The following is a 14,693-nucleotide window of genomic DNA, read 5'->3' on the forward strand; positions in this document are numbered from 1 at the left end:
ACTTTATTCTGTTTCTTAAATAGGAAGATCTCAATTTGCTCAAGTGTATAGACGGAGAATTTCAAAGCTGCTTAAATATTGGGTTTATTTTCTAATGGCAGATACCCAGAAAAGCATGGAGGATGAAATTGAATCAGTTCTGCAGGAACGGATAATGGTTTTGGATGGAGGCATGGGTACCATGATCCAGCAACATGCCCTGTCAGAAGAAGATTTCCGAGGGCATGAATTTAAAGACCATTCCAAGCCTCTGAAAGGCAATAACGACCTTCTCAGCATAACTCAGCCTGATATAATCTGTGACATACACAAGGTAGGTGGTTCTGCCTCTCTTGACAAAAGGAAGGAGAATTTGGTCTTTGCGCTCCCCTCTTCTATTCCATGCACTACTGGCTCTCCTGAGTCTTTTGGGGATAGGGAAGCAAATGCTAGGTAGCTATGCGAATAAGAATGAACAGACTTGACTGTTCTGGTTCCGTAAGCACATCATTCATGTCTTTGTTTCTTATGTCATCCAGGCAGTGTTCTTTTAATTTCCTTTTTGATATATGTCCCAATGCATTTCTATTAATTGTAGATTCTGTCTTATTTCCTTATTCTTTTTTTCTCATCCTTAGCCAATAGTTACAATGCATCTAAGTAGGACAAATCTGAATTCTAGGTGCGTGTTTCTATAATTGCGTATTAAAGAGCTGTTAAATGTGGCAGCCTGAAGACTGCCTTCCCTTAGGGAATGAGTATGTTTCCTAATGAGTATATATGCTTCTGTGTTTTATTCCCTAGAACATTGATGTGTGGCCCAGAGAATAAAACAGTTTAGGGTTGATCATGAGGAGTTTGTAAACAGATTTTATTGTTTTCATAACTTCAGTTAGATGTAAAAATAAACAACAAAATCTTACAAAACAAAACTTAAACCTTTTAGTTATTGCGTTCCAGATATTTCTAGGTTTTAACTGTAATAATGGGAACATTTGAATAGACTGCTACTTGTTGATATTCAGTTGAAGCCTTACATAAGTGTTTTTTTTTTCCCCAGTCATTTATTTAAAAGATTTGTATTTCATTGCTTAGACTAATAATTGGCTTACTTTTGTAAAACTTCATATGTACTCTAAATTTTTATATTTATATTCTAAACATCAGTTAATGGATGGATTTTAACTAACTGGATTTTACGAAAGACGAGTTGAAACAAATCAGCATCTTTCACCTATAAGCATTTTAGGAAGAAATATTCCTAGACTGTCCACTGAGCTGTAGTGATTGTAAACTTTGGAATTTGTGTAGGCTGCTGGGCTTGAACTATTAATCTGATAAGATGGTTTAACAGCTCAGTTTTACAGAATTATTGGACTAATAGTTATGTGACTTGAGATTGAATACATTAAGTCAAATCAGAGATAACCTGTTATCATCTGTCCAACAATGGCCAGTTTTAAGTGCTTTGAAATAAAGACTGCCAAATACACAGAATGGCACTAACCACTTTCATATACCTTCTGTAATGCCTTAAATGTGTGAGTGTTTCAGAAATGTTTGGAGGGATAATATTTGTGTCACTTAAGAGAGGTTATAAAATGCAGACTAGAATATGCAAAAGTATTTCAGTTTGCATTGATTTCACTTTACTTCAGTGGGAAATTAGACAGCCAAACTGGAGATGAACACTTGATTATTTTGTGAATCTGGGCCAGTAGTTAAACTTTAAATGTGATCTGTGCAAAGCATAATTCTTCTAAGCTTGCATTCTGTCCCAGTGTGCTCTTGTGCCATACAGTTCCCTTTATAATATATATGTTTAGTAATTCTCTGTTGTTGTTTAACTCCTGCCTTATTCTGAGTCTGTCCACAGCAGCCCTTGCTTGCTGATCCAATTGGACAACTCCCTACCATGTCCCTGTGTCAAAATCTGGGATGTGCTTTAGGTGCTGAAGTCAGTGACAGAAGGAACTCAATAAATGTCACCTCTTAATAGAAAGTGTGGCTGACACTAAAACTCTAGAAGGTGGTTGTATGGAACGCTTCTATTGCTTTGATCCTGTGCCTTAAACTTTGAGTAAGGACTTCAGAACCTGATGTGCTTTGAATTAGGAGATGATTTGTGACATTTTCTTCAACCGAGTGAGACAAAATAATTGGGTTGCCTTTGTCTTCACTCCAAATCTCATTTCTGGAGGTCTTGGAGATCTTTTTTTCTCTGTTATGTCTTGCAGGAATACTTGCTGTCAGGTGCTGACATCATTGAAACGAACACTTTCAGCAGCACCCGAGTTGCACAAGCTGACTATGGCCTTGAGCATTTGGTAAGAATTCTAAACTATTTACACATTAAAAAGTTATTAAAGATTTTCGTCTTAGCAGACAAGATTAACTTAGTCACAGGGTCTTTTGAGACTGTTTATTTACTGCATTCTGTCTCTCGAGCCAGGTGATAGGGTCATAGCTCATTTCTGCTGCAGCAGACAATATAAGGAAGACAATTATGCTTGCTATGTGTGACAGCCGTACCCCTTGTTGATGGAAGCACAGGCCATAATTGTCTGTCCTAGATTTTGTCTGAACACTCACAGAACTTCTCAGTTCTGTTGTGCTTCAGTGCTGCCAATGTACCAAGAGCCACAAAGGAAATGCTTTTTTTTTTTTTTTTTTGTCCTCATTACTATCTGTGTAGTTGACTTTATGGCGTGGAGGTCTGTCACAAGCAGGGTAGGATTGTGCTGGTGTTATGTAGAATTGCTTTCAAGTTTGCATTTATCATACCTATTCTGTGCTTTGTGGTGTTTGGAAAATTTGAGGGGTATGTGAAAGAAAATACTTGGAAATATGCTACTAGAATAAAAAGTGAGTTTAAAAGTAGGTTAATTTTATCCTCAAAGTCCTGTTCTCCAGCTTCTGTTGACTCAGTAGGATTTAATTAGTACCTTACAGAATTAAATGTTCTGATTAGCAGCTTTAGGCTGAGGCATATGTGGGATGAGGCCAGCCATGTAATGCTTTTGCCGAGATGTATAAAGCTGTTTTTTTTTTTTTTTTTGAGGCTTTCTAATAGTACTTGAATGTGTTTGTGCATCTTAGGAGCCTTCGGAGTGTACTGCAGGCTTCGGAATGGAGGTGTTGTGTTTCTTTTAGGATGTGTTACACTGTGTTGAACTCTGGGTTTGTTGGTAACTTTCTGGTGTTGTTCTAGGTATATCGATTAAACAGAGTCTCTGCAGAGGTGGCTAGAAAAGCAGCAGATGATGTAACTGCTCAGACAGGTAAGCGGTCTTTATTTTGATTTCTTGTTCAGTTGTGGTCTTGTTACAGTCTTTGAAATGTTGCTAAACAGAGGCATGGACATAGCTTACAGATAGGGAAACCCTTCATTTTAGACATAGTAACAATGTTGTATCACTGTTCATATCATGATAATCTCAGCATGTTCCGAGGATCTGGTCCTTAGCACATTCTGCATCCGTCCTGTGCCTGGGTGTTTTAGGCTGCAAGTGATAGACATCTTCCAAATTTGTTTTAGAGAAGACAAATGCAGCAGTTTACAAGTTACTTAGGTTTGTAAGGTTCAACTCTTTGTGCTACAGAATTAGGACAGCTGATTGTACGTGAATGCAGATTACCAGTTACTCCTAGTATAACTGGTTCAACTTTAAGAACTACTGGAAAGTGCTTAGTTTCTGACCATCACCTCTAAATGTTTAGCCCTTCAGGGCTTCATGTGAAAAAAGGATTATAGCTCATTTCTACTGCTGTCTTTCAAAGACAAGCAAAGTCCTCTGTACATTACTACCAAATATATTAAGCTGTATTTAGAGCTAGCAATTCTTCTGTCCAGTTGAACACCTTACTGTTGTGATTCATCATATACAGTAAAAATGTAAGATTTGAAATATTAATTTTATCCAGAGAAAAATGCCAGGATAATTCCATGCTATGCATTTAAAGTAATTGAGTGAAGCTTCTGATGTCAGAGGCAAAGGTTATTTTCAAAAATTGAGTTAATAGCTTGCAATTGCCTTTTTCATAGATGTTTGTCTGTCTCATATGTATGCATTGCACATCTTGTTGTATAGAATTAAAACAAAAAAGTCAGCTGTGCTGTAATCTTAGGTGGTAATCAAACTCCCAATTTGAGAACAGTTTGATAGCTCTTGATCCCTGAATGATATGCATGTCTTGGTGTCATTGGAGGGTTTTGCTTGTTTGTTTGTTTGTTTGTTTTTTATGTCGAGCTGTCTGTCATTGTAAAACTGGAACTAAGGTGTATTTTTTTTCCCTCTTTTTTCTCCCAACCTCATGTTGGTACAGGAATTAGGCGATATGTTGCTGGATCCATGGGGCCAACAAACAGGACACTTTCTGTGTCACCCTCTGTGGAGAGACCAGATTACAGGAACGTAAGTAAGTATTGATAACCATTAAGTTCCTTAACTTAGGTGATAGATTGAAAGAGAGAGCTCCACATGAAGTTAACATCATTCCTGTTTTATAGCTTTTGATGAACTGGTTGAAGCCTATACAGAACAAGCCAAAGGACTGTTGGATGGAGGAGTTGATATCATGTTAGTAGAAACCATATTTGATACAGCCAACGCCAAGGTGAGACTCCGAGAAAAAAAATCAGTTATATAAGTATTTGGCGTACCACCCTAAACAAGTTAAACATTGTATTTGAAAGAGGTATTAGCTACTGCTTATTAAATATGTGAAAAGACTGTTCAGTCAACAGCTAACACATAGAAAGTAAGGAAACGGTTTTAATTATCAAACAGCCTTTTCCAGAGTTTTCCTTTTGCCTTTTAGTGTTTACTGTTAATATCTCTCTGGCTGTCTGTGCCAGCTGTCCTCTTATTCCCAGAAGCTCTGCTGTATTGCAAAACATCTCCAAATGCATCTGATGAATTTTCAGTGTAAGCATGTCTGTCCAAAGGATGCTTGTGGTGCACACCGGAGGGAGTGTCCAGTGTATCTGATTGCGGGAGTGGGAAGGCTTGTGAGACAGTCCTATTAAAATGTGTTTATTTGGAGAGATCTCTAACACTTCGTCATCAACTTTAGAAAAGAAAAATTGGGCGTAGAGGGTTAGAAGGATAAAATAAGAGGCATAAAATATTGAAATATGCCAGAGTTCACCTGGTTGTGATAACATTGTTATTTTTCTCAAAATTGCTCAGTGCAGTGATGGAGTTGTTAGGGGACTTAAAACTGTCTTGCAATTTTATGTGGAAAAGTCAGGCTGGATTTGCATATAGCATTTCTTCAAGCTTTTGCCACAGGCTGATTAACACATGCGGTGGCATGACTCATCCTTTGCAGATTTAATCAGTCATCATGGAGTTTTGTTTTAGGATCCTATAGGCTTAACATTGTACTGAGGAAAGTTCATATTCACATGCAACATCCTTACCCAAAGGAGGCAGGAATTTTTCAGGACCTTCAAGGGTTGTGATAACAGTTCTTACTGTTAAAATTTGCGGTGGTTAAAATTTTTTGCAGATTGTGTGTCTAGACGGATGCAGGAGATGTGAACATGTATAGTACACATAACTGTGTCTGGGATGGGGATTGTGGGGCAGACAGGAGGGAGAAGTACATGCTGATGTGATTTGGAGTTCAGAAAAGTCTTACTTGGTTACCCCTTGGTGGTACTTTTCTATTTGTTACCAAAACACGTTTGAAAATCTAGAAGCTATTAGAAGAAAGAGGAAAAACATCTTGACTGTAGTGAGATCTTGCAGGCAATTTGAGGTAGCAACTTGCATAAACATCCATAAAAATAAGTAAAAAAATAAATAAAAATAAACCCAGATAAAAAAGAACCCCCCAAAACTGCTGTTTTTTTTTTTTTTTTTAACTTACTCTTCTGTAGGCAGCTCTTTTTGCACTCCACAAGTTGTTTGAGGAAGAATACGCTCCCCGACCCATATTTGTAAGTATATATTATTTAATATTTTACATATACTTAAGCTAGATTTGTGAACCCGATGGAGATGGTAGTTTAGTAAGCCCTTTTGAAATTCAGCTTGAAATGAAAAAAATCAATGTTTTGGAAAAGTATTTTTTTTCACAATTTTGAGTAGAGAAATGCTTAGGTATAGAGCTTTATGAAATCAGCTTTAGCTGTGTTCAGCTTGTCGAAACTAAAGCCTAACTCTGCTTGAGTTTTGTCTCATTGCTTTGAGTGTACCACAGGTCCATTTGTTTCGATTTTTAGTAGTTCAGCCTTTAAAATCTTGCTTTTACTGTTAATTTAATTCTGTTCCTTTCTCCACGTTCATTTAATATTTAGGTTTCTGGAACCATTGTAGATAAGAGTGGGCGCACCCTCTCAGGCCAGACAGGAGAGGCATTTGTCATTAGTGTTTCCCACAGTAAGCCACTTTGGTAAGGAAATGTATCTTTCTGTAGTAAGTAATTTGTAGAATGTGATTGTTTTGTTTTAACCCCTTGTTCCTGGCAAAATGGAAGTTACACTAACTGTGGTTGTGTTTAGTTACATGTATTGCCAAGGTGTTCAGTTATGGTTCCTCTAGCAGAAATTATGTTTCCAAATGTGTTTTTTAAAACATAGCTATAAAAATAGTTCTGGGGTTTTGTTTGCTATAGCCCTGAAATCACAAAGCATTTTAAAAAAAATCTGAAACTGTCGTTTGACATCTTTTACTATCTCGGATTGTGCAAGGACCTAATTCCTGGTATGCACAAGGCTTACATCTCTCAGAGGGAAGCAGTGTCAGCTCAAAATGTTTCAGGGTGAATTGAACAAACAAATAATAAGATTTCATCCCAGTGTTCTTTTTACTGAACTGTTACAAATCGCGTAGGTTTCCTGAGTGTTTTTTTCAAAGATGTGCGTTGTTATTTTGAGAGATCATGATGCCTCTGTTTACTTGTGTTCTTTTCTGTAGAGTAGGGAGGAAAAAAAATTAGATTAAGATATGTGAGAATGCATACTATAGCAGATTTTGGTCATTGTGCAAGGTCTTGCCTGTTAATTTGAATACCATTCCCTGTTCCTCTATTGTTCTATGGCTCTGTGCCCTTTTCTACTTCCTCCTTATTTCCTCTTCCCTCTTTATCACTTCTTTCAGGTTGTTTCTTCACACAAAAATAACACTGGAAATATATATGTTTTTCCTAAAATATTTTAACTTAAAATATTTAATACACAGTTAGCCGTGCATGCTAACATGCACATTGTGATGAGCCATTGTTTGTTTTTACAACAAAATTCTGGTGAAAATGCGCAATCTGTCATCTCAGTAATACAAAAGCAGAAGACTGCATTCACAGCTTTTCTGACTGCCCTTGAGGCTCCACTTTCCCAGACCAGACGGTGCTCCAGAAGTAACATATGGAGCCTCTTGGAACAGGGTGGTAGTTGACTCCTTCACTCAGCCTTACAGCCTAGTGATCTGTATTTGGCATGAGTCTGTCTCAGATAAGCTTGCTCGTAACTCTCTTCTCTCTGAAGTGGAGAGAAGGGCACTGGAGCAGAAATTAAGAATTTATTAAACCATATTTCATAAAAGCTATCTTATGTGTCTGAATGCTTAGGGCCTGTTTCTCATGTACACAAAGGCTACTGCGCAGCACTGTGGCAGAAGGCTCTTAGTTGTGGGAGCAGATTGCATTTAATTGCTCCTGTTGCCAGATTGGTATAGAGTGACTTCAGGGTTGAGGAAAAAGCTGATCAGTAGTGATATCCTAGGGATCATGTTATACTCATTCCCTGGTTTCCATTAGGGTTTTGTATTTGCTGTTTAGGATGGTGTGTTGTCCTTAAATCAGTTTGTTTTTGGGCCCACCTAAAACATCTGCACTCTGCGTCCAGTTGATGGTAGTAGCTGAGAAATATGTCAACTGTACCTAGTAAATGCTGCAGGATGTGTGTGCAGCAGCTTTCTGCAAAGGATGCTCAGATATGGAATGGGTTTCCTTTGCATTATTTCAGATCTGTGATTACTTCTACTGTGGTAGTGTTAAGAAGGCATATTTTGAGTTCAGGGTCGTGGTGTTATGTTTATTCAGGTTCCAAGGGCACTCTGCAGTCTCAGCTTTCACAGGATCGGATGCATGACTTACGTGAAGAAATGGGACAGGGAGGGAGGCAGTGCTCAGGATGAGGTTGTGCTGGTTATTACATTATGGCAGTAGTCACAGCATATGGGCAGGCTGGTTCAGGGCCACAACTGACCAAAGAAACTTACGCTGTTGGAAGAAGGAATTTCTGTATCATTTGTTGCAGAAATGTGGCTTTATGGTACTCAAGGCCCTGGTTTTGGATCATGCTGTGAGTCCTTCAGATTTCAAAGATTTGCCATTCTGTCCCACAAGTGAATCAGGCTGCAAATATTCACTGCTATTACCTGTGAAGTTATCAAGCCCCTGCCTGCTCCTTGGAGGCAGAAAAAGTCAAAATGATTTTGTGCTCCCAGTCCTGTGCAGGGCTTTATTGCTTTGACCTCTGGAAAACTGAGTGGGCATGTGTACACTTCATAACCTGAGCTACCACTGAGGCAGCCTTGGGCTCACTTAGTTGGGAAACATGTCTATTCCTCTTTCTGGGGTATCTTTTTTTTTTTTTTTTTTTTTTTTTTTTTTTTTTTTTTTAACATCTTCCAGCAGCACTGTGAACACCTTTTCAGTTTTGCAGTGTTCCTAAGACATGTTTTAGAATGGTGCAGAGATATCAGGAGGCACATGTGGAAGATCTCCTACATGCTATGTGGAAGGGAAATTTTCATTTTTAATATCAATGTAGACATTTCAAGTAGAAGTTACGTTTTTCTTATCTGTGGCTGAATGAAAGAAATCATGATTGTAACTTGTATAGTGGTAAAATTGTAAGAGGTTTATTCATGCAGAAAGACTTCTGCTGTAGTACTGTCTAAGTCACTAATCACAGAATGATCAAGGTTGGAAGGGACGTCTGAAGATCATCTAGTCCAATGCCCCTGCCAAGCAGGGTCAAGCAGTGCACGTTGCACAGGATGACATCCAGGCGGGTTTTGAATATTTCCAAAGGAGGAGACTCCAGAACCTCTCTGGGCAGCCTGTGCCAGTGCTCTGTCACCCTCACAGTAAAGAAGTGCCCTCTCATATTCAGATGGAACTTCCTATGCTTCTGTTTGTGCCCATTGTTTCTCATCCTCCCGCTGGGCACCACCGAAAAGAACGATGTGAGATGATACGTTGAGCAAAATCGGTTGCCCAAACTTAGTGCTGCTTTTTGGTGTCTTGAGAAATGCGTTCCGTGTCTTCCAAGGTTGACTTATTTATGTATAATTTTTAATGAAAATTGTGAGTTAGTGGCTTGAAGTAATCCTTGCTCTTCTAACCTTTTTCTTACTTCTGCCTGTAGAACAAGGCTGCTTTTTAGTCTGTCATTCTCACTGCATGTGTTCTCTTTTGCAGGTAGGAAATAATTACATTGTTGCTGCAGTTGCTTTCAGAATGCTTTTCAGAATTTTCTCACGGATTTTGAACCAAAATTTTGATTTTCTGCTCCCAATTCAATTCAATCCAGTCCCCCTTGCACTTTTCTCCCTGAGGGTTATCTTTTAGCACAGGTTTGCTCTGTTGATGGTGATAAAAGAAAAGGGAGATTAGGTTGGTTGTATTACGGATAACTGTGGGAGTTAACTGATCTATCTACCACTAAGATTCTTCTGTTTTTTTGTGTGTCATTTTGTCTGATGTTTTTAATCTGAAAATAACTTAAAAAATATTTTACAGCATCGGCTTAAATTGTGCTTTAGGAGCAGTTGAAATGCGACCATTCATTGAAACAATTGGAAAATGTACAGAAGCCTATGTCATCTGTTACCCTAATGCAGGTGTGTTGTGTGTGCGTATTCCTATGCTTATGGGCAGAAGAAATATAATAACCATTCCATCTCATCAGAAATAAGAGCTGAACTACCTTGAAAAGGTGGTTATTGCTACATGAACATGAGATTAAGCATTTTATAAACTGCTGAAAGTGACTGGTGTTCTGTGACAGTGAACCCAGAATGTTCTCTTGCGTAATTAATAATGTATTGAGTAATGATTGCAAAGGTGATGAGGCATTGTAGTCCTCTTCCAAATGTAGCTACTTTTTGACTTTCATGTAATTTAACTCTTCTTGTGGGCTTTAACAAATCATAATACAAGGAAAATTATTTTTCAAGGTCTTCCTAATACTTTTGGTGGTTATGATGAAACTCCAGAAGTGACTGCCAAGCACATAAAGGTACGAAATATTTCTTGCGAATGTGTCACGTGACATATACAGGAACTCGTTGCTTGTATGTGTTACAGTACTGTGTTTCTTTTGCTGAGGTGGCTCTACATGTCATTTGGATTGTTTTTAGACATTTTGCTGAATTTGCTTTTGAGATACCACGTTAGGAAAAGCTACTTAAGAAACTCTGAAAACCTTAATTACTTTGGTGTCCTACACTTAGGTAGCTTTCCTATAGCTTGATCTGTGGATATTACTCATTTACACTCTTACATTGTTATTTTCCTGTTTGGAAATAGTTCAAAAAAAATAAAACAATTGAGCAGTTTTTATGACCCTGGGATTTTAGAGTTGTTTGTGTAGAATGGCTGAAGCTGGTGGTGTTCTTCCAAGTGCTACTTGATCTGTACAAGACAGAACTGTGTGGCTGGTGTTGTATTGTATCAGCAAGAACACAGTGTCTGCTGGATGTTAATTCCCTTTTATACTACAGTATGACTGGTCTTTGATACTCATCCAGGTTTTCATCTAGGGCTTTAGTATAAAATAGGCCAGTTTCAAATGTAGTTTACCGAAATAAGGTATTGGAATTGCCGATTGGCCTTAGGTAAGTATCCACATCTCAAAACAAATCCTAAAGAGAAGAAATAGTACTTGCTTCTTAAACTATTTTTCTTGTGATGCCCTGAATTGTTAACCATACAGAGAATATATATTTCAGGTGGCTTTATTAAAAAAATGAAATACTTTATTTCCCTCCCTTTTACAGAGTTTTGCACTGGATGGTTTGGTCAACGTAGTTGGAGGTTGTTGTGGTACTACACCAGCACATATCAGGTACCTAATGAGCTAAAACTTAGAGTGCACTGGAAAGGAAATTACATGCTGCTTCTGTGGAGCGATATTCCATGGTTTGTCTTAAAGTTTTCTGAAAAGATGGATCACTTGAACAAAAATAGCAGCAACATATGGAGTAGAAATAACCTGGCTTTCACAGTTGTGTGTATCTTGAAGTAGAGGCTTGGTTCAAACAAGTATTATGCCTATGCTGTTTTATTGTCAAAATTGTTTGTTTCAGAAGTATTCCTCCCTATTTACCATTGGATAGGGTAGACTTGCCATCTCTGCTTCCTTACTCTTTGCATTTTTCCCTTTTCTGGCAATCTTAGCAACAAGGTAAAACTTAAAGTTTCCTTTGATGGTAGAAGAAAGAGAAGTATGGAGGTGCATTCGGGGAATGTCTAAGCAAGAGATCTGGGAACACTATACAGCTGTTGTTAGTCCTGGCCTGAAGGAGTGTTTTGCAACTTTCTCAGTAGAAGTAGGTCAGTGGAAAAAATTTCCTTTTTTACCTAGGCTTAAAAGAGAAGGGGCCCTTATGGTTTATTTTCATTGTGATACAAACTGGGGAGAGGTGGTATGTGAGCGTGTAGAGAGGACAGTATGTGTCACTCGTGAGTGGAGCAAAGAGAAAGATAATAGCTCACGAACATTGTGAGTCATTCCAGCATCTGAGAAGAGCATCTCAGCAAAGAACAATGCTTGCTCTTTGTTTTTTTCTTTTGCTGCAAACAGCAATTGCACAGCTTGGTAATTAGGAATATGGTAAGTCAGTGTGGTTGAGGACTGGTACTCATATCCATCGAGTTTCCCATTTACATAATATCTTGCATTCTCTATTTGATAAGTCTTCATTCGTGTATGTTCCTGCAAATAGCTACAGTCTTCTAGGAATATGTTTTTGGTTTTGGCCACGCAAAGTGCTAACTAGTCTTGTCTGCTATGGGGCTAAATTGGTTATGTAGGTATATGTCTACTATGTTACGTTTGAATCTTGTTCGGAGTAATTTAATTTTGATCAAAAACTTTCCTCTTTACTTTGCTCTTTCTGTAACACAGGAAGATTGCTGAAGCTGTGAGATCATGTAAACCTCGTGTTCCACCTTCTCTCTCTGAAGGATATATGCTGCTATCAGGTAAAACAGAGTGTAACAGGTTGAGCTTTATACCTCACGCAGCCTTCTTTTATAAATTTATTTACTCTTTTCTGCTGATCAGAATGGTATTATGAGTTTCTGGTTCTACCTGAATCCAGCAAACTTATTAATGTGTAAGTTTATCAAAATCTTATTTGGCTGAAGGATTAGTGGAACGCTTTTTTTACATCTTGTGTAATATAACAGAACTAGCATATTTTACTCAACAAATCTCAAATACTTTGTAGTGGTTGAGTATCTTTATCCTTACTTTGCGCTGGGGGAGAGTTAAGCACAGGGATCAGGTGATTTCACTGCAATTGATGGCAGAGCTGGGAAGAGATGTTTGTTCACCTGCTGTGAGACAGCTGCCCTGTGTTACCTTAGATGTGGATACAGTTGTACTGGTATAGTGTTCCAGAAACACATCTAGATCTAGAACATCTTTTGCTTTAGCTAAGTCTGGATCTGTATGTTATTAAGTCAGGCCTTCCTTTAAGTCTGCAAGTAAAGCAGTTCCTTCTTTTTTGGCTGGTATTTCTTTCTCAAGTCAGTTTAGCATAAACTACTTAAATCATGGTTGACTCATAATTTCATACTGTAGCCCACTCTGTTCTACTATAAGGTTCGTTTGCCTCTGAGTTGCCTGCTGCCTGAGGGTCCTGCTTGGCTGGTTTCTCAGAACTCAGGTATGCCTTGTTTGTCAGTCAGGTCAGTGGGCTCTTTCTCTGGTGGTGGTAGTGATGAGATAACATAGTTGGAAATTGAGAAGAAGGTTTGTATGTGCTTGCACATAGATGTGTAGAGAACTGTAGCTTTGTGTCATTTTAATTGGACAAATTTAGTAGTTATGTTTTGCCAGTTGGGTCAATCATTGACCCTTACCAAGGAAGCATAAAAACATTTGGCGTGTGTTGGAAATTGTTTCATTGCATCTCATTGCTAGTTACTCAAGCGACCGGGTGTGCTGAAGAATCACTATTCTTAAAGTAGAGTAATAAAGTAATAGAGACTTCTATTTCACAACTTTAAAGGTGCTTTATTCTGTTTTCTGTTTTTACAAAAATGTTCAAAAAATCTTTTTAAGGTCTGGAGCCATTCAGGATTGGGCCATATACCAACTTTGTTAATATCGGTGAACGCTGTAATGTTGCAGGATCAAGGAAGTTTGCTAAACTCATCATGGCAGGCAACTATGAAGTATGCTTTTTAACAATAATCTTAACAGATAGTGCTATTTTTTCATTGCTCCATTTCATTGTGTTAGTAGTTTTGCTAGCAAAAAGCATTATTCTACAAGAGTAAGAAAAAGAGAGCTTATTTTCTCACAGCTCCTAACAAATGTGTAATAATAGTTTCACAAGGGCTTTTTTGATAGGTGTTACAGGAAACATGACTTTTTATTTTAAATTAAGTTACACAATGTATAGTGGTTTAGAAATTGTCCTAATCTGTGCTGTATCTAGGAGGAGATTCTCAGTTACTTGAGATTATGTCCTAAAGCATACTCTGCTGTTGATGCAGTCAAAATTAAAGCCTTTATTTGTTAGGAAGTCTGACTCTTTTGTGAGGACCCGCACTTGCAGGTCATGAGACAAGACCTATATTGACTTCTCAAATAAAGAAAGCTTTAAAGGCGAGGCAGGTTGTTTGCAACCATGAGCAACTAAAACCTTTTTTTTTTTTTTTTGTCTTGTCAGTTGACAGAGGGACAAAAAAGAGAAAGTTAGCAGATATGGGTGTTAAATAATTACTTGGTCTGGAGGGAGAGCTTTAGTTTCTTAGTACTTGATGATTATTCTGCAGCTGGAAAAAATACCAAACAATTTCCAGAAATAAAGTACTCTGTGTTATAAAAGCACATAGCTTGTGACGCCAGACCCTTATTTCATACCATCACAGAAACTGTTTTCCTGTAATGATGGCAATCACAAGTCCTTGTTACTGTGCAAATCTTAGCTCTTTTATTTATGTGTGTGACCAGCTGTCAAAAATCAGTGTCATGCTAGATCTATGGTGTCATATTTTTGTGAATAAAATAATTATCAGTTGTGCTGTACTAACAACTTTTGTACATTGCCATACATCACAAACCATTTCTATATGCTTTAAAGGACTGTCCTATGAACTTTCAAATGTTTATTTTGACGCTTTGTAGGGCTACACAGTTATTTTGGAGAGGTAAAATGTTATGTGAGAATGACTAGGCTGTTTTCTGCTGACTGATTTTTTTGTTTGTTTTGAATCTCTTCTTTAGGAAGCCCTGAGTGTAGCCAAAATGCAAGTTGAGATGGGGGCCCAGATTCTTGACATCAATATGGATGATGGGATGCTGGATGGTCCTGCCGCAATGACCAGATTTTGTAACTTGATCTCTTCAGAACCTGATATTGCAAAGGTTGTAACTGAGTCCTTCCAAAGCACAAAAAGGAACACCTTATTGAGTTGGAAACTGCCTTTCAGAAGTTTTGAAACTGATTTATTTAGTAACC

General features: G+C 38.0%; 1 protein-coding gene across 9 annotated transcripts in view; it reads left to right on the plus strand.

Annotated features, from left to right (window-relative positions):
* MTR (5-methyltetrahydrofolate-homocysteine methyltransferase) overlaps positions 1–14,693 on the plus strand; it is a 45,054-nt gene that overhangs the window by 4,308 nt on the left and 26,053 nt on the right. For 6 of the 9 annotated variants that reach the window (XR_014618341.1, XR_014618342.1, XR_014618343.1 and 3 more), the window contains exons 2-14: positions 102–313; positions 2,217–2,306; positions 3,191–3,260; positions 4,306–4,398; positions 4,490–4,596; positions 5,867–5,926; positions 6,287–6,381; positions 9,736–9,836; positions 10,173–10,234; positions 10,995–11,062; positions 12,125–12,201; positions 13,289–13,401; positions 14,459–14,599. Coding sequence is in view for 5 of the 9 variants with exons in the window: in XM_084285370.1 (XP_084141496.1) it covers positions 102–313; positions 2,217–2,306; positions 3,191–3,260; positions 4,306–4,398; positions 4,490–4,596; positions 5,867–5,926; positions 6,287–6,381; positions 9,736–9,836; positions 10,173–10,234; positions 10,995–11,062; positions 12,125–12,201; positions 13,289–13,401; positions 14,459–14,599 (1,289 nt within the window). In the remaining 4 variants the exon portion in view is untranslated. Of the gene's footprint in view, positions 1–101; positions 314–2,216; positions 2,307–3,190; positions 3,261–4,305; positions 4,399–4,489; positions 4,597–5,866; positions 5,927–6,286; positions 6,382–9,735; positions 9,837–10,172; positions 10,235–10,994; positions 11,063–11,506; positions 11,551–12,124; positions 12,202–13,288; positions 13,402–14,458; positions 14,600–14,693 lie in introns of those variants that run through there. The other 3 variants (XM_084285372.1, XM_084285373.1, XM_084285374.1) reach the window with 3 other exon arrangements.

The sequence above is a fragment of the Netta rufina genome (genome assembly GCF_964035555.1).
Source record: "Netta rufina genome assembly, chromosome: 3".
NCBI lineage: Eukaryota > Metazoa > Chordata > Aves > Anseriformes > Anatidae > Netta > Netta rufina.